Source organism: Malus sylvestris, chromosome 1 (genome assembly GCF_916048215.2).
Source record: "Malus sylvestris chromosome 1, drMalSylv7.2, whole genome shotgun sequence".
Classification (NCBI taxonomy): Eukaryota; Viridiplantae; Streptophyta; class Magnoliopsida; order Rosales; family Rosaceae; genus Malus; species Malus sylvestris.
Genome location: NC_062260.1, coordinates 17,393,935 through 17,414,381, shown reverse-complemented (window position 1 = coordinate 17,414,381; position 20,447 = coordinate 17,393,935). Strand labels below are relative to the sequence as shown.

General features: G+C 38.6%; 1 protein-coding gene and 1 long non-coding RNA gene across 5 annotated transcripts; one reads left to right on the top strand and one right to left on the bottom strand.

Moving 5' to 3' along the window:
* The first annotated feature begins 3,492 nt into the window (after positions 1-3,492).
* On the top strand, positions 3,493-12,976 carry LOC126619603 (GRF1-interacting factor 3-like). Of its 4 annotated transcripts, none has more exons than XM_050288025.1 (5): positions 3,493-3,645; positions 3,755-3,891; positions 11,451-11,527; positions 11,950-12,040; positions 12,117-12,976. In XM_050288025.1, the coding sequence occupies exons 2-5, from the start codon at positions 3,814-3,816 to the stop codon at positions 12,519-12,521; spliced, it is 651 nt and encodes a 216-aa protein (XP_050143982.1). In that variant the 5' UTR covers positions 3,493-3,645; positions 3,755-3,813; the 3' UTR covers positions 12,522-12,976. The 4 variants fall into 4 exon arrangements, with proteins under 4 accessions (XP_050143982.1, XP_050143990.1, XP_050143976.1 ...); XM_050288033.1 differs by having other exon boundaries at positions 3,514-3,644; positions 3,760-3,891; XM_050288019.1 differs by having other exon boundaries at positions 3,522-3,891.
* LOC126619628 (uncharacterized) lies at positions 8,185-10,143 on the bottom strand. The gene is made up of 2 exons (XR_007622121.1): positions 8,721-10,143; positions 8,185-8,503 (listed from the first exon to the last, which is right to left on the bottom strand). It is a non-coding gene; the product is annotated as an uncharacterized LOC126619628 (long non-coding RNA).
* Positions 12,977-20,447: the final 7,471 nt, after the last annotated feature.

The following is a 20,447-nucleotide window of genomic DNA, read 5'->3' as shown; positions in this document are numbered from 1 at the left end:
GAACACATACCCATCATATAAAAATCCGACACTATCTCCCGACAGATCAAAGGCCAGGATACCCAGAAAATCAAGAACACAGAAAACCCTATATATTTGCAGCTACAAATTAACAAAATTGTGGAATATTACATAAATTTAGGGCGAATTACCAAATTAACTTAGATGGATTACTAGGCCGCAATCATCTGCATCAACAACAAGGATTGAAAGAAGGATTTTCCTTCGATTAGCATGAGGGCTAGTTTGCTTTCACTAAGGAGAGATAATTTATTGCAAGGGAGAAATGAGAAAAAACTCTACAAGCAAAAAGGAAATATTTTAATAAAAATGTGTGCTTGAAAAAATGGAAGAGATGCATGATTTGACTGGGATATAGGGAGGAGATTGTTAAAGATGCCAAGAACATTGTATAGAAAGCAGGAACTAGAAAGAATAGGGAAAAATGGCTAACGAGGGAGAATCATGAGAAAAGGTTGGATTGGGAGGGCAAATCTGGGGGAGATGAGAAGAAGAGTTGAGGGCTCATCAGGAAAAGGAATAGCACGAAGAAGCTCACAGATGAGGGGAGTTCTCACAAAAGAAATGGTTTTTTTTTGTTAGAAGAGTTGAAACTTTGTTCATTGCTAGAGTCACAAAATTTAAATTTAGGCATAAAAGTGGGACGAAAAAAACTTTAGGTATGAAAGTTGGAATTTAACAATAAGTAAGAATTACCAAAAAAACCTCAAAGGTGTATGTGCACTTATGCATCATAACCCAAATAAATTTCTTAAAATAAAATCTCAACCCAAAAAATAGAAATTGAAGATTTAGAATTTTCTCATAACTAAAAGTCTAAAATGTTGGTTTTCAAACTTAGATTATACACTCAAATCCTAATTATCAAACACAACCAAATATATAATACACCATCGTGTGATTCATCATTGCCAGTAATCGAACCCAGGACGTGCCGAGCTACTGAAATTTATTAAAATTGGTACCAGACGGAATATCCTTTATATAAAAATTATAATATGCTAGACTGACTAGCCAAGCCTGTTAGTCAACTAAAATAGATTTGTTAGTCAATAAATCAAAGATTCAATAACCAATTTCAAATGTCAAAAGCTATCCTAGTTAGTACTGCTTCAGTTCATTCCAAGTTATTACTGTGTCAAGTGAGCATAATTGTGAGCACATACAAATTAAATATTCAAGTGATACACGTAGCATGTATATGTATGTGAGATATGCGACACAAGATAAATAACTTTGAACACAAGATATTTTTGGCCTGAAAAATCCACCTCTGGGTTAAAAAAAAAAGGGACTCTCTACTGAGTCCAATCCACTAGTATAATCAAGATTCTTACAAAGTACCACACAAAGCTCAATTCCTAGACCTAGTCTACGAAACAGCTTTATCTTTATGCAACCTTGCCTTACACAAGATGAATTCCTTTGGTTTTCACGAAGTGGCAGTTTTTCCTGAGTTCTTCACCTTGTGGCACCGAAAATGCGTTGTCTCCACTCTTCACAAGATGACAACTCCTCCTGAACTCTTCACCTTGTGGCACCAAGACCAACACACAAGCTATGCATATGATGATATAGCAATGATATGCAAATCTTGATTCAAATGTCCAGTCAATTTCTCCAATCAAACTATTTAAGGAAGAAACTAACGAGAATCCTAATTGGGTCAGTTTTAAAGATTTGAAACTAGAAACACTTGACTCCAAATTTAATGCAAAACCAAAGACAATGCAACCCTCATAAGAAAGTAAACTCCCTATGGTCGAGCAAGTAAACTACCTAACATCTCTTTTTCATAAAGCATTGGAATAGTGACGAGAACTTGGAATTAGAATCTTTTCCTGATCTTCGTGAGGTTAGTTGTAGCTTTGAGATCTTCTGTATCAAAATAAAATTCCAATCCAAATTCAAATACGGATTGACGTTTTTTTTTCGAAAAATCGTAAAATCGAAATGTCATGCCATAAGAAAAAATATGGGAGAATATGAATAAATATTTTTTATTTAATGTTTTCCACAAAATGGTGACGAAAGGGATAACTTGTATAAATCTTTACATTTTCCAATTCAATGTGTTTAATGCATGAAGAAGGTTTTGCAACTAGGGTTTCATAAATGAAGAACAAAGAGCAAGGCGATACCTTAATGCCCTTTTCTCTCTTTCTCTCACTAGGAATATAATATGAAAATCCCAAAATGAACAAAGGAATCAACTAAGAATCTTAAACCCAAAAGCTTTGGTTCATTTTTCAACCCACATGACACGTGTCAAGCTTGAAAACAATCTTAAAAGATTAAAAGTGACAAATAGACATTCACTAGAAAGCTGTCAGTTAGCCTATGTGGGCAGGTCTTAAATTACGTGCCTAGCTTGCTGGAAATCCTCTCGCACGGTTGACTAGACAACTAAGCTAGTCAGAATGAAACAAGAATATAGACGTGAAATGCACATGCTTGAACAAATCTTTTGGAATGAGATGTGTTACATCCTTGAACATATATTTCCAACAGACACAACCCATAAATAGAGAAAAGCTTAAACCTAGATTGAGCATGTGGTACACTTATAATGTTGACAAGAAAAACCAAACCTAAAAGTCTAGACTTCAGATTTATTCACTCAACTAATTTGGTTGCTTTTTAACAATTGTTACTATCTAAGATTGATGTTGGATTGCCTTGTGATAATATAAGTTTTGTTAGTGTTTGGAGTTTTTTTGTTTTAATCTTAAGGGGTTTAAATGGTCATTTCATATAAAAGTACTAAAGTCATTTAATAATAAGCGTACTTAACAATATATGAGGTGCTAATAGAAAAATCTTATAATATATACTAAGTAGAAAATGGAATTTTTTTTTAGTAAATTGTAGTAATGATCCCTTAACTTTAACTCAATTGGAGCAATAATCCCTCAACTAAAACTCCATTACCATTGGTTTCTTAACTCATCAAAACGTGCAATTATGGTTCCTCAACTTTAATCCAACTGGAGAAATGGTCCCTTAATTTTAACCCAATTGGAGCAATGGTCTTTTAACTTTAATCAAATTGTAGCAATTGTCCTTCAACTTTAATCCAATTGTAGCAATGATTCTTCAAACATAACTCATTTTGACAAAATTCTGACGCAGTTGATGAAAAGGACCATAGCTACATGTTTTGATGAGTTGAGAGACCCCAATTGTAGTAATGGTCCTTCAAACATAACTTATTTTAACAAAATTCTAACAAAGTTGACGAAAAATGCCATAACTATACATTTTGATGAATTGAGGGACTAATAATAATGAATTTTTAGTTGATGGATCATTACTCAAATTTAATTAAAGTTAAATGACCATTGTTACAATTTACTCTCTTTTTTAATAGAGCAATAACATTGATATTTAACTGCTAGATGGAAGGAGAGTTGGTGAGAATCGAACTCACAACATACATCATGTATCTGGAAAACTGTAAAATTATAAATAATTATTTATTTATTAATTTGGGTGCCTTTTATTCTTAGAAGTCCAGAAACGTCGTCGACATCCAAAACTGAAAAGATATTCCCCAAAACCCGCTTTCAAAATTTTTGTTCCCACCTCATCCTTTCTTCTACACTCTCCACCTACCTAAAAAGGTGCACGACCGCCCTTTCCTTGTCTCTCTCTGTTTCTCAACTTCATTAATTTTTTTCCTTTTCCTCTTAATTTCTGCTTTTAATTGATTTTGTTTCTCTTTTGGGGGCTGGTTAGGGTTAGGGTTTTTGAATTCCCCAAACCACTGAGAAATTTGGGAGGGAAAAAAAGATGCAGCAGCCACCGCAAATGATCCCCGTCATGCCTTCATTTCCGCCCACCAACATCACCACCGAGCAAATTCAGAAGGTACCCTTTTTCCCATTTCGCTCAATTTTTATCTCTTAATTGTTTTAGAAACTAATTGGCCTTCTGGGTTTTCTGGTTTGTTTCTTAATTTTTTGTTATGTTAATTCATTCCCTCCCCCCACCCCCAATAGTTTGATGCATATGCTAAATGTTAAAAAACAAGGCTTAAATTGTGTACTTGAATAAAATTTGTTAAATTTTGTCCATATAGAAAAGATTGCACTTTTGCTGACAATATTTAGGGAGGAATTCCATAAGTCTTGCCATCGTTGTATAGTTTATAAGAAAATTAATGAAAATGGTTTGAAAATTTTGAGTTTTAACAAAATAAAGGATAAATGAATAGTATCATTTTTTTAAGTATAAAAATGTGATTTTTCGTTAAAGTAAACAGTATCGGAAGATTTTCATTAAAGATCCCTTCTTTCTATGGTGGAGTGATGTATGGGGTGGTTTGGGATTAAGGCTTACAAAAAAACATCTATGAAAAAAGCTGTGAGGGTTTTAAGGCCCCGTTTGGGATTGAGGTGATTTTAAAAAAAGCCACTGTGAAAAAGCTGAGGGTCATTTTTGTGTTTGGTAAACTGAAAAAAAATGGCTTATTTTGGAAGCTGCTGTGAGAATAAGCTGAAAATCAAAGGAAAAGCTGAAGCTGCTATTTGCTGCTTTGAAAAAAAGCCAGTTTTTTCAAAGCACACGAAGCTACAGTGCTCCTTTAATGAAAAGACACACTATCATCCTGCTTTTTTTTCCAAAAGCACTTTCACAAAAAAGTTTACCAAACACTCTACTGGCTTTATTTCACAGCCGCTTATTCTCACAGCACAGCCGCTTATTCTCACAGCAGTTTTTTTTCAAAGCACAGCAATACCAAACCAGCTCTAAGTGTTTGGTAAACTGAAAAAAAATAGCTTATTTTGGAAACTGCTGTGAGAATAAGTTGAAATCAAATAAAAAAACTGCTATTTGCAGCTTTGAAAAACTGGTTTTTTTTCAAAGTACACGGAGCTACAGTCCTTCTTTAATGAAAATACTGCTTTTTTTGTCAAAAGCACTTTTACAAAAAAGTTTACCACACATTTTGCTGATTTATTTCACAATTGCTTATTCTCACAGCACAGCCGCTTATTCTCACAGCAGGTTTTTTTCAAAGCACAGCAATACCAAACCAGCCCTGTGATTGGTGATGATCATTTATAGCAATGAAGCCAATAAGAATACAGATTCATATTGTACAAAGCGTATGAACTGGTGACATGAATGATGTTCAGGAAGAAACCTTTAACAAAGCTACGTATCCCCCCCCACCCCACATCGACTGGGTAGTTAATCAATCATCGCCCATTAAAGTATGAAAGAATTTAATAAAGTTAGGGTAATAACTAAAGATTATAAACATATTTCTCCAAATAAGGAATCCTAGTTCACAGTAATAGGGGAACATTCTTCTTGATTTAAAAGAAAAACCCACAGGAAACAGTCTTCAGTTGGTGTTTTTCGAACATCTTGTTGAAACATTAGGGATGCTTAGGAGTTCTTGTAGTTTATTCTCCTAACCTGTGTGAAGTGCCTTTTTAATGTCTGTTAAGAATTTTCCCTCCGTCAGCCTAGTTCTAGTGGTGAATCGTGATTCAGGCCACTGGATTTCCTGTTGAGAAGCTATCTAGATACTCTACTGCTGTGCAGATAGTACTCCACTGGTCCACCTCCGCTCCGAGTCTCCTCTGAAAAGTGTAGCTGAAGGGCACACATGATATATTTCTCTTGTCACCAAAGATGTCTTATCTCACAAGATCAGGATTCTTGATAGCATAGGAAAAAGGATTTACACATGGTCTTTATAGATTTGGAAAAAGCGTATGATAGGGTCCCAAGAGACATTCTTTGGAGGATTTTAGAGAAGAAAGGAGTACGAGTAGCATATATCCAAGCTATAAAGGATATGTATGAAGGAGCAAAGACTGCCGTAAGAACTCATGAAGGACAAACCGAAAGCTTTCCCATAACTGTAGGATTACATCAAGGCTCATCCTTAAGTCCTTACCTTTTTGCGTTGGTAATGGATGAGTTAACAGGACATATTCAAGATGATATTCCTTGGTGTATGCTTTTCGCAGACGATATAGTGTTGATAGATGAAACTCAGGAAGGGGTAAATGCAAAGCTTAACCTTTGGAGAGAAGTGTTGGAATCTAAAGGTCTTCGCCTAAGCCGATCAAAGACAGAATATATGGAGTGCAAGTTCAGTGCAAATGGAGGCCAAAACGAGTTAGGGGTGAGGATCGGAGATCAAGAAATACCAAAGAGCGACCGTTTTCGTTACCTAGGATCTATCTTGCAAAAGAACGGAGAATTAGATGGAGATCTCAACCATAGAATACAAGCTGGATGGATGAAGTGGAAGAGTGCATCCGGCGTGTTGTGTGACCGCCGTATGCCACTGAAGCTCAAGGGAAAATTTTATAGGACGGCAATAAGGCCGGCGATGCTGTATGGCACAGAATGTTGGGCGGTGAAACATCAACACGTACACAAAATGGGTGTAGCGGAGATGAGGATGCTTCGTTGGATGTGTGGGCACACGAGAAAGGATAAGATTAGGAATGAGGATATCCGGGGTAAAGTAGGAGTAGCCGAAATTGAAGGAAAGATGAGAGAAAATCGGTTACGGTGGTTTGGACATGTGCAAAGAAGGCCTACTGACGCTCCGATTAGAAGATGCGACTATGGGACAGAGGTTCAGGGCCGAAGGGGTAGAGGAAGACCTAGGAAAACTTTGGAAGAGACTCTAAGAAAAGACTTAGAGTACTTGGATCTAACGAAGGACATGACACAGGATCGAGCACAATGGCGTTCTAAGATTCATATAGCCGATCCCACTCAGTGACTTGGATTTTCCAAGTCTCCAACCAAGAAGTTTTCCTCACTCGGGAAATTAAGGGAACACTACCCCAACCTACATGCTCCACTCAGAAAGCTTCAACATACAAGCTTCAACAAAAGAAAATTCAAAGAACTTAGCGAAGAAGGCTTTGGTGTATTTAACACAATACGTTGAAATGAAGGAAAGCTTATTTATTGATATCCCCGATAAGCTACAAATATGTACATATACATGAGTCAAAATAAACACACAAGAGGGAGCCTTCACAAAGGTTGCTTAGGAGAAGTCTCAGCAGTCGGTAGAGCCCCAGAAAGAGAAGGCACCGGAGGGGGATCATTTGGAGCCTCAGTACTGGACAGAACCCTAGAAGGAGGAGGCATCAGAGGTTGATCATTTGGAGCTTCATTACGCGGTACAGCCCCAGAAGACGAAGGCAATAAATGCCTTTGGAACAAACCCACAAATCTCTGATGATCAAGTAAAACCTGACCATCAGTTTCCTTCATCTGGTCAAGCTTCCTCTTCATGTTTGTAGCATAGTCATGTGCGAGCCGGTGCAACTGTTTATTCTCATGCTTGAGCCCTCTAATCTCCTGTTTGAGACTCATCACTTCAGCCGCCAATGATTCAACTTGGCGGGTTCGAGCAAATAGGCGTTGGGCCATATTAGACACAGAACCTGCACACTGAACACTGAGAGCCAGCGAATCCTTAACAGCTAACTCATCAGACCGTTTGGAAAGTAGTCTGTTATCTTTGGGAGTGAGAAGGTTCCTGGCCACCACCGCAGCGGTCATATCATTCTTCATCACGGAATCCCCAACGGTAAGAGGACCAGTTGGGGAGACGAAGGATGGGCGCCATATGTTGTCTGGAGAAGGCGGGGCTGCCTCTTCAACAAGGTTCAAGTCAAAACGACGGTCGGAGGGGCCAGACATTTTCAAAGGTGTTGAAGAGAGAAGAGGTCGGACAAATCAAGATCTTAGAAGTGCAAGAATGAAGCTTCTACTGGTGGAGATTCAAGTGTGCTTTGGAACTTAATGCCAGCCCCTATAAAAATCTGCACTCGACGGAGCTTCAGAAATCAAAGAGGCGCCTGCTCAGAAATCGAAGAGGCGTTTGCTTTCTCAAAAGTTGGGCTGCTTAGAGATCACGAGGGTTGATCTCAGAAATCGAAGAGCCGTTTGCTTTCTCAAAAGTTGGGCTGCTCAAAGACCACGAAGGCCGATCTCAGAAATCGAAGAGGCGCTCGCTTTCTCAAAAGCTGGGCTCCCTAGAGACCACGAGGGCCGATCTCAGAAATCGAAGAGGCACCTACTTTTCCAGCCTTGTCAGCACCTGTCACACGCACACTCAGCTTTGCGGAAATTATGGGCATTCTGTCAAAGACTTCTGGGGAAGTAGAAAACACATGAATCTTACTGTTCAATCACCCACTTCCCACACGCAACAATAGCTCATGGGTACCACATATAACTTTGCCAAAGTTCTCTGCCAAAGTTGAGCACGTGAAGCTTGCAGCTCCCACTACATCGCTCTGACCAAGAAGGGTAAAAGAATAGCAAAGAAACAGCACTAACAAAGTTTAGACACATAAATTTTGAAGGTCTAGCTACCATATTATTACCCACAAGGGTAAAGGAACAGTACCACTGCTGGATAATTGGAAAGTCCCTGTGTGTCAACCTCTGTGCTTCGTGGCAAGGTAGACTAGCAAACATGCCCAACCTTTACTCACATTCGAGAAAACAGTCCCAACAAGATTGCTTGCTCCAAAATCGAAGAGGCACCGTCCTCCGAATCTCGAGAGCCAGACTCCCAACATGACTACTTTCTCAAAATCGAAGAGAGGGTAAAGGAACAGTACCATTGCTGGATAATTGGAAAGTCCCTGTGTGTCAAACTTTGTGCTTCGTGGCAAGGTAGACTAGCAAACATGTCCAACCTTTACTCACATTCGAGACAACACTCCCAACAAGATTGCTTGCTCCAAAATCGAAGAGGCACCGCCCTCCGAATCTCGAGAGCCAGACTCCCAACATGATTACTTCCTCAAAAATCGAAGAGACACTGCTCTCCGAATCTCGAGAGTCAGACCCCCAGCATGATTGCTTTCTCAAAAATCGAAGAGGCATTGTTCTCCGAATCTCGAGAGCCAGATACCACAGACCACTTTTTCAAAGTTCTCTGACAGAGTTAAAACATGTGAAACTGGCAGCTCCCACTACCGTGCTATGACCAAGCAGGGTAAAGGAATAGCATTACTACTTGTTGTAAGGGAGACTCCTATATATGTCGACCTCCATCCCCAACGGACAGGCAGACCTGCAAAAATGCTCAACCCTTCATCATATCTGAGAGGGCACTCCCAACAAAGCCTTTCGAAATATTCAGCTTTCTTTCCCCCCGATAATACCTCTGCAAACAAGCTATACTAGAGCAAGAATATCTCATATCATCAGGGTTAAAAGCAAGAGTATCCCATATCATGTTTTTTCCCTGTTTTTTCTTTTGGCCTTGTTTTTACCTGCAAGACAAGGAGAAAGAGAGCAATCAGTCAGCACTTGGAATCAAGCTTCCAGCCAGGAACTGACTACCTGGAACCCCTTACCTGATTACTTACCTGGCATTGCTCTCGAGTACTCATCTTCAACATCTTATGTTTCCAGGGAAGATTCCGCATCTGCTTGAGGAACAGATAGGGCAAGTGCGAAGGATACAAGGAAGCATGTGGAGACAAGCGTAACAGCACACGTGCCGATACATCCATTACTCTGTCAAAAGCAAAAGTATCCCATATCAGCAGGGTGGAACGTACTCTAGATTTGATGGACTTGTTTTGACCCTCAAATTCTTCAGTCGGCCTTATACTCTGGAGGAAACCAGAAAACCCTCCAGCTCAGTTCAAGAATAAGCCTGTGGAAAGTTACTTCTTCAAAAGCAAAAGTATCTCATATCATCTCTTCTCATTTTTCTTCTCTTTATCCTTCATGCTGCTGCAAGATGGGGAGAAGGTGAACAATCAGTCGGAGCTCTGATTGCTTACCTTGTCTGTCACCTCTTTCAGCAGACCCCCTAGCTCGGCGACTTGGGGGACTCCTACTACATGGTTTGTATCGCGCTTGACCAAGCCTGAAACTACAAGTAAGCTTCAAGTGAAATTGATACATTACCTTGTGCATCTCCACCAGTTAAAGATACCACCCCTGGATGGAGGAAGAGTACTTCCAGAGAAGATGCCACATCTACCTATGAGACAGATAAGGCAAGTCAAGACGACACCACACTCCGATACTTAGAAGTTTCGTGATTACGAGATCATTCTCCCACAATATTTCCTAATGTCATTTGTACTAAATCATTCACTCGTACTCACTAAAGGAGAGCTTGAACCTATGTACTTGTGTAAACCCTTCACAATTAATGAGAACTCTTCTATTCCGTGGACGTAGCCAATCTGGGTGAACCACGTACATCTTGTGTTTGCTTTCCTATCTCTATCCATTTATATACTTATCCACACTAATGACCGGAGCAATCTAGCGAAGATCACAAAAAGCGACCGTTTTCGTTACCTAGGATCTATCTTGCAAGAGAACGGAGAATTAGATGGAGATCTCAACCATAGAATACGAGCTGGATGGAAAGAGTGCATCCGGCGTGTTGTGTGACCGTCGTAGGCCACTGAAGCTCAAGGGAAAATTTTATAGGACGACAATAAGGCCAGCGATGGTGTATGGCAGAGAATGTTGGGTGGTGAAGCATCAACACGTACACAAAATGGGTGTAGCGGAGATGAGGATGCTTCGTGGGATGTGTGGGCACACGAGAAAGGATAAGATTGGGAATGAGGATATCCGAGGTAAAGTAGGAGTAGCCGAAATTGTAGGAAAGATGAGAGAAAATCGGCTCTGGTGATTTGGACATGTGCAAAGAAGGCCGACTGACGCTCCGGTTCGAAGATGTGACTACGGGACAGAGGTTCAGGGCCGAAGGGGTAGAGGAAGACCTAGGAAAACTTTGGAAGAGACTCTAAGAAAAGACTTAGAGTACTTGGATCTAACGGAGGACATGACACAAAACCGAGCGCAATGGCGTTCTAGGATTCATATAGCCGACCCCACTTAGTGGGAAAAGGCTTTGTTGTTGTTGTTGTTGTTGTCTAGTTGATACGGTAGTGGCATGAGTAGCGGTGGTCTTTTGGTAAATTTGCTGAAAGCTTTGTGCTTGTGAGATGGCTTATAGGTTAGATGCATGACAAATCATTTGATAAAATGTCTATTTTGGATGTGCTAATCAGTCTTGAACTGAGCTAATGAGTAGTTAGATGAAAGTAACAGATAAGGTGGATGTATTTCTTGTTACTACTGTAGAAATTTCCATCTAAGCCCGAAACTATTTTGAAAGGTTGAATTATGCTTTTTGAACCTAAATTGATGAAGAATTAAGGGCATAAGATGATTATTACCAGCACTAGATGTTGGTATCGTATGTTGGTATCAAATGTTGTTGTCATATGCAGGTTTTAGGATGACACTTGGCCCTTTCTTTATCTTGAACAATGTTGCTCTCTTTTGGATATCCACCTTGATTGTCAAATATATTGGATTTCACTTGATGTGCGTGGGAATTAAAATTATTTATTAATAATGTGTTTTTATAATTCTTTATGCAGTATCTTGATGACAACAAAAAGTTGATTCTGGCAATATTGGATAATCAAAATCTTGGAAAACTTGCCGAGTGTGCTCAGTAAGCCCTCTCTCTCTCTCTCCGCATGTGTTGTATGCATGTGAAATATGTTTTGAATCATATATGCTGGGGCTGTATAATGCACTTGTATATTGTAAGTTAGAGATGAGTCTGACTGATTAGAGATGTTAATTTTGAACTAGCCTCAGCCCTCATGGTTTGTATTGATAGCATTGATTATAAGATCCTTAATGTTGAGAACTTGTTAGGTCTTTGATTTATTTTTACTGTGGGATTAGTCAAAATTATTTTGCATAAAAATACGCATGGCTATGGTTTGGCTTACACATTTATTGATATGGTGGGGCTACCGTTGGCCATTCATTTAATGCTATCTCCCAGTTATGACTTCGGATATGACTTTCTATTCCTAATTCATGGCCACAATGTGACATATACTTATTGTAATTGTGATGATTTAGGTACCAAGCTCAGCTTCAAAAGAATCTGATGTATTTAGCAGCAATTGCCGATGCGCAGCCACAGGCACCAGCAGTGCCTGCCCAGGTGGGGGTAGCAAGCATGCCTGGATGTTTGGCTAATTCGTTTTTTCTATCCACACTTATCATCTATGTTTTAACACTTGCAGATGGCCCCACATCCTGCCATGCAACAGGCGGGATATTACATGCAACATCCTCAGGCAGCAGCAATGGCTCAGCAACAGGGTATTTTCCCCCCAAAAATGCCGATGCAGTTCAATAACATGCATCAAATGCATGACCCGCAGCAGCAGCAGCAGCTACATCAGCAGCACCAACAAGCCATGCAAGGGCAAATGGGAATGAGACCCGGGGGGGCCAACGGCATGCCTTCCATGCATCATACTGAGGGCTCATTTGGTGGTGGTAGTGGCGGCCCAAACTCAGTGGGAGGCCCAAATGATGGGCGTGGAGGAAGCAAGCAAGACGCCTCAGATGCTGGGGCCGGTGGTGATGGCCAGGGGAGCTCAGCTGGTGGGCATGGCAACGGTGATGGAGAGGACGGCAAGTGAATTGGCCCTTAAGGATGATTCCACATGGAAACATGTGCCTGTTGATAGTAGGTATTTTCCTAAAGTAGCTGCTGTGCTCGGTGACGTGTGACAGATCGAGCAAAGCAGCGAAAGTTGTCTGTTCTTTAGTCTTGAAGGGATTAGGTAGACGAGTTGTGTTGTAAGTCCCTTTGCATGTAGTGGATCTTGGCATCAGATGAAACAAGTGGTGGGATAAGACAGATTTAGTTCATAAGGGCTTTGGAGATGGAAGCATGTGTTCTGCACTTGATGTCTGTCTCAATATGTAACTCATAAACTGCATGCAGCAATGCGCCACAAATTCTGATCCTATTGCAAGTTTTGCTGGTAGGTTTTCGTTTTGCTTTTTCGGTCGTTATGTGTACGGATTTCTTCTTTAGCAAAAAGTGACTTGATGTCAACAAGGTCAGAGTTCTAAGATTGAAGTTTTAAAAGGCTTTGAATCTCCATGCATCTCCAATTTTTTCTTGGAAATTTTAGGGCTTGTTTGGTATCGTATTTGAAATTTTTTATAATTTCTCAAAGCATTTCATAAGAATTTTTTTTTAAAACAATTTTCTTTAAGACTCAAAAACTTGTTTGGTATGCGATTTAAAAGTTTTGAATCATACAACTTAGACTGGACAAAGAAATCCAAAAAGAGGGGGTCAAGAGACAGGAGAGAGGAGGAAAGAAAGTAAGAAATGATTGGAGGAAAGAGAAAGAAGTGAGAGGATTGGAGGAGATAGAGGAAGAGGAGTGAGAGAAAGAACCGAGAGAATGAAGAGAGGATTGGAGGAGAGATGAAAATGGCAGATTGGAGGAGAGACGAAAAATGTTTAAAAAATTAAAAAAAATTAAAAAAAAAAAGAAAGAAGGGGGAGAGAGAAAGAAGAAAAGAGAGATAGATTTAGAGTGGGAGGGGAGGAGAGAGAGAAAAGAAATGAGTGAGTTTAAGTTTAAAATCTTTAAAAACTCATTTTTTGTATTTTTAGTAAGGTTCTAAAAAACGCTAGGCGCTAGTTGAGCGGCGGGAGCGGCTAGGCGGGGTCTAGGCGGTTTAGACGGATTTATGTATATTTATTATATATATTATAAAATAAGAGTATATTTGTAAAATTTTTAGGGCTTTTTATGTTAGTTTATAACATTTACTCAGCCCATATATTTTAATTATTATTGGGCTTTGCTTCTTTTCTTGATTAAGATTGGGCTTTACTTTTCATTTAATAAACAACCTTATTTCTTTATATAAAAATAAATTTCTTATTCCTTACTGACATAGACGTGGCAAATAGACAACCACATCTCTTTCCACAACGGATCAGGATCCTCTCTTGAGCAAATAGAGAGGATCCTCCTGACCGGGCCCATCATACCGTTCAAAAGTTATTCAACGGCTATAATTATTATAACTTTTAGTAGAGCCCTCTGTTTGTAGTCGTTGGATAAATTTTGAACGGCCTGATGGGCCCGATCAGGATGATCCTCTCCATTTGCTCAGGAGAGGATCCTGATCCTTCCACAACTATCTTCCCACTTTAATTTCCTATTAGTCCATGAAACCTCTTCTCTCTCTCTCTCTCTCTCTCTCTCTCTCTCTCTCTCTCTCTCTCTCTCTCTCTCTTATTTCCTATTAGCCCGTGAAACACAAAATCCCAAAAAATTATCTCTGTCTCTCTCTCTCTCTCTAGAAACCTCTAGCAAAGCAACCAGGGTTATCTCTCTCTCTCTCTCTCTCATTTTTTTTCTCCAGAAACCTCTAGCAAAGAAATCATGGCTATATCCAAATGCGGACGCAGATGAGAGTTTTGATGCAGATGCAGGAGTTAGAGTTGCAAATCCGATGAGAGTTCGAGACAGTAATAGTTGCAGAGCCTTCAACGTTGGCAAGAATTTCAAACCGCCTTGAGCATCGCCTAGAGCGCCTAGGCGGCCGCCTAGATACCCACCGACTTTTGTAACGATTTCCCCTAAATCGGATCGGGAGACCACCGTTGAACGCCTAGGCGGCCGCCTAGAGTGATTTTTAGAACACTGGTTTTTAGAGAATATACTATATATTTTTAGTTAGTCTTGAGTTTAATTTTTGAAAAAAATAGTCATACCAAACAAGTTTTTAAGGCCTAAAACTTGAAAATTATTTTTGAGTTTAAAAAGTTGAATTCAAGTAGAGTACCAAACATACACTTAATGTTAGAGCATCTTCAAAGAAGATGCCAAAATATACACATCAGTTATAACAGTAAAAAAAAGACCACATTAATATTCTCCAGCCGAAGTGCCAAATCCTATGTGACGATGACATGGATTGGTAGCAAAAGAGGTTGTTGTCAAATTTGACAACAGCTTGAAATGTTTTTTTATTATTAATTATTAAATGTATTTTATTAATTTGTAATTCATTTAATCATTTACTATAACTAATGTTGAGTTGACTGATACAATTATCCTACTTTTTTCTTATTTCCAATCGAGGAAGGGGAACAGATTACTGATTAAACTTTAAATGTCCTTTATTAAACTTTAATTAGTTTAATAATTTATTTTATAAAATAATAATTTAATTTGATATATCGGTTGAAGAATAAAACTTTAAAAGATGTCAAAGTACCATATAAGTTGTCAAAATTTAAATTTTATGTTCAAAATTTGATATTTTCTTTAAAGATGTTCTTATGGGCAGATTTTTTCTGAAGTTTTTGTGCATCCCTTGTGATGCAACATGCAAGAGATAAGGGGCGTTTCCTTTTCCTTTTCATTTTCTATCATTTCCCAAGATGCCAAAGAAACCCTCTTCTGAATTTGACAAGTTATTATTGCTCATCAGTGCTAAAACTGTTGCTCGTCAGCTGTATAATGTACAAGGTGGCAACGTGTAGATACTGGAAAATCAAAATTGACTGACATTGAAATGTTGTTTTTTATTTTGTCGTGTTTTTCGTGATGAAATTTGACTATATAAATTGCGTAGCCGTGTAACGATGTTGACATGACAATCACATCTGTTTTATTTTTTAATTTTTTTTTATTTCGTCGAAACATGTGTTTTACTTTTTGGTACAACAAAATTGGCGTGAAGCCGAGTAGCCAACACATTGAGTTATTCAGAATTTTTTTCTTTTCAAAGTAGATTATTTTCATTAAATAAAAATAGTAGTACATGAAAATGAAAGTACAAAAGCAGTCCATAACCTAAATGTAAGTCCAACAACAAATAAGAATATATAATAAAAAGGTTCAAAAGTGGCCAACTGAACAATAACAAAAAAACCCTAAAACTGGAATGAAATCCAGCAGCTACAAATGCGCCTCTATCACAAGACGGCCACCACCACCAAGACAATGAACCAACGAAACAACTATATGAACGGAAAAAAGGGGGTCAGCAAGCCACCCGAGCAGTGAGCGCTCTCATAATCCTACCAAATATTGCACTTTAACAGCCACCCAACACATGAGGAGAAGTACACTGGCCGAGTAATTGAGGCCGATGGTTGAGGACGCACGATGGAATGTAGCAACGAAGCAAGAGAGGGCCATGAAAGTCCAGACTTGAGACAAACGTAGGGAAATTGAGACAAAGTTCAAGGAAAGCCAAAACAAAGGCCAAAAGAGAAAAATGCAAAAAATTAAAACCTTTCGAGTGGGAAGGATGGAGAAGAGGAAAGATGTAGAAGGTGGAAAAGGAAAGGGAATAGGAAGGAGGACTAGAAGAAGGTGGGAGTCAGGCTACCGCTGACCCCAAGCTGGAGCAAAGGGCAACGGCTAGGGAGGCTTTCAAATCTAGTTTGATGGGTGAGAAAAGGCACAGGTTTGGGAGAGAAGTAACTTTTTTTCACTGTCTCATTTTTCAGGATCTAGTTATGTACATGACCTCTTAGTTATCAATATAGAGAAATACTACTCGATTATAATACTAATTGCATCCCATATTTGAACACTCAGAAAATCATGTAGTTTCCTCGAATATTTACTTTCATCCTTGGAGGTTTTTTTTTTTTTTTTTTTTACATTTTGCATTTTGCATTTTGCATTTTCGCCCTTGTAGTTTCATTTTGTTAGCATTTGTTAGCTTGATCAGTCAAATAGGGTAAACTTTGTTCTAATTTGAGTTTTTCACATGATAAGATGTGCAAAAAATCAACTAATTGATGTATTGGACTAGGACTAGAGTAAAAACAAATGATGCTATAAAGACAGAGAGAGAGAACTACTGTTTGATTTTTTTGAAGTATGATATGCATGTGCTTTAGGAGTTGATCGAGTAATGTTAAGAAGACTATATTTGTAAATTAAATTTGCAAATTAAATGATGTGTCACCAATAAGAAATGAGCACGTTTATCAACGTTTAACTAATAATCCACTTATTAACTTTCATGTCATTTAGTTTACAAAATTTAGTCAACAAATTTAGTCTTCCTAGCATTACTCTTAGGAGTTATGAGCATCTACGACTTATATATTCTACCATGATTCGTATAGGTTTATTTCTAGTTTATCTGGTTTGTTAAATTTTCTTAACTCTACAAAGTTTCGATTTTAGAATTCTTAGGTCATCTCCAACCGAATGGTCCAGAGGGCCGAAAAACGCCAGAAAACCGTCTCCAACCGAGGGCTAGGCCAGAGGGCTCGTGGGCCCCACAAAATCTGAATATGCCAAAGGGCCAACCGGCTGGCCCAATCTAGCCAGGCAGCCAGCCCCGAGCTTGGCTAGAAATTTGAGCATTCCTGTCGGTTATATCCAACAGGAATGCTAGGTCAAAATTTTAAATACAACAACTAGCTGAGGTCAGCTAGCTGTTATTTTTTAATTTGTTATAGTTTTTATTTATTTATTTACAATTTTTTTTCCTATAACTTCTATTTTACAAAATTTGTTTCAAATTTTTTTTAAATTCTATTTTTTTCCCATAACTTCATAGGCCATTATACAACATTAAATTAAATTAAGTACCATGAAACAACATTAAATAATGTAACGACCCTTCCCGAATTATTATATATTTTCTCCCCGAGTGTGTAAAATGACGAATATGCCCTCGTTGGCTAAGTGACGTGGATGGGTATATGTAGTTTTAAATTATTTTCTCGCCGTTGTAATTAAATCGTACTTGATGTTACAAACGTTAGAATATAATTGCGTCAAAATAGGAAAATAAAACCTAAACCAATCCCAGTTATTCATATATTTCCTAGCCCAATCAAATTTGGGGTTGAAATTATATTTTGGGCCACTTGGACTCTCCCTCTCTCCTTTCCCACACACAGCTGCCCAATGGGGAGCCCTTAATATTTTTCTTTGGCCAACCCGTGACAGATCACACACACACGTACAAGCCTGCATTTTCTCCATCTTTCTCGAATTCTCCCATTCGTCCGTACAACCGACGACACCACACTCAAACTGAACCAAAACCTCACAGATCGAACTTCTAAGGACCACCCTCAAGTTCCTTGCAAGCTCGCGAGCTTAACCATATCCTCTGTTCAAAGAAATGACGTCAGAATTGTGAAGAACCATAAGCTCCAACGAGATTTTAAGGCTCAAAATGGTCCTAATCAAATCTATAATGATCCTAGGCTAGTTTTGGAGTGGTTCGAACTTTGGAATACTCGAGTTTGTCGAGTTCCAATTTTGGCCGGTTGTGTCAAGCTATTTTCCAAACATTTCCCGAAGGTTTAAGGTCTTCAAATAGGTAAGATTATGTTCTCCTTGTTGAGAGCTTCAAATCTATTTAAGATTTGTGAAATTTTGGTTGAGATTTGAAGGAGATATTAAGATTTTAAATTTTTCTAGAAACCGGCGATGCATCCGCGATCGGCGTCGGAATCCGGTGAACCACTAGAGAAGGAAGGAGAATATTCCGTCAACTTTGATGGAATATACTGACGACATCAGGTAACTTTAACGAGATATTCTAGGAATTTAACGGAATATACCCTAACGCCATTACGAAATCCGTTAGTGTGCCAGACACGTGCCTGCGCGTGGCCGGTGCTTGTTACATCGGAAAATTTTTCTAAAAATATGGGGATGCTTGTGATGTTGAGTAGGCCACAATGGTATATTCAAATACCCCAATTGAGCAAAGTATGAGAAGTTATTACGCGGTTTTGGTTATGTGCTTAAAATTAACATTAAATTAGTTGTTTAACATATAGGTGAGACGTTTCCGGAGGACGAGGGTAGCCAGACGAGACTCGGGGGTTACGACCCTGCTACATACCAGTGAGTGGGCTTTTGGTTTTCTATATATATATATATATACGTATATATGTTTTACATTTTCCTAGAAACTGTTTTGAAACGAGTGTATTCTTTTAAATGCCATGTCATGCTTGCATTTTCATTTTATTAAATGCATTGGTCTGTATATGCAAACTGTTGTATGACGCTGCGGAGGCCAGGTAAGTTTCAGGTGAGTACAGTATGATGTTAGTGGTTACATTGGTTATGGTTATACGTAAAGGCATGTAGAGCTTATTATCTTGCACCCCGATGTTAGTGCTCCCGCCAGTGGCCAGGGCATAGTCCTTCACGTGATGTTCACCTCCCGCACTGCACGCTCACCTTGGATCCAAGTTTGGTGTACAGTCCTATTGTACAAACCATATTAGGTGGTTCCGACTCGTAGGTGACCCGCGATTATTTGCACAACCTTCACATGATCGTAGCTTTTCCGATTCGTGTGCAGGCATATTTGATGAGCTATAGGTTTAGCCGTACAGGTCACGTTAGGTGACTCTGGCTGGCATATCATTCATATTGACTTATTTCACCTGGTTAACTTATTTCATTGCTGAGATACTTGACATGGCATATACTCGGTTTTCATTACTCTCGAACATGATTTCTACATATGTATGTATTACTATTTTCTGGGAAATTATTTGGGTTTTATGGTGAGGGGTTATTATTTTCAAAAAGTGAAATGGTTTTAAAAAGCTTTGTTTTTGCCCACTCACGTTTTCTGTTTTGTGCCCCTCCAGGTTCTAGTTAGAAATTCGTATTGGTGGCTTACGAGGACTCTACGGCGGTTCTGACAGACTTATAATAATGTAGGGATTTCTTTCATGCCTTGTATAATTCTTACCTAGCTGGCTGGATTGCACTTAGGTTACCTATGCTCTGAATATGTGTATCTACACTTTGAATACCTTCACTCGCACTTATATACTTATCTAGTGTAAGTTAACTAGTTTGGTTTTTATTTACTCACATTGTCATATTACTGTCACTTCCGCTCTGTGCTCATGGCTACGTCACCCTCACGTGACGGCCAGCTTGCCTCGATTCTGGTCGGGGTGTGTCAAACAATATGAAACAACATTAAATAACATTAACCAAGTTGTAGTTTTTAAATTTAATTTGTAGTTTTTAAATTTAAGTTGTAGTTTTTAAACATAAGTTGTAGTTTGTTAAATTTAAGTTGTTGTAGTTTTTAAATTTAAATAATAAATTGTGTTTGGCCTATGACCCTTTCGCCCTTGGTTGAAGATGGAGGCAAATATGGTCATGTACTGTTCATTAAAATATTAATATCTTGGAGGGCCAGAGGGCTAAAACGAGCCATCTTACCAGCCTTCGGTTGGAGATGGCCTTAGTAGTGACTTGTTCATACAGTAACCTAATCTTCTTGCTTAAAATTAAGAGTTTCGGTTATTTGAATCGAGCCTATTTTTCTGAGTCAAATGTTGTGACATAATATTTACTTATATGGCCCATCTGTAGTTGACATGATATTTACCAATTATATGGTCCATCTTGCTTAAAATTAAGCTTTTGCACGTTGCTTTTCTTTGGTGTTTTTTTAATATTTGCCACCCTTGTATTGTATTCTAATTAGGTTTCAACCTACATCTATGTTACCACCAAAAAAAAAAAAAAAAAAACCTATTTAAAAAAAAAAAAACCAACGCA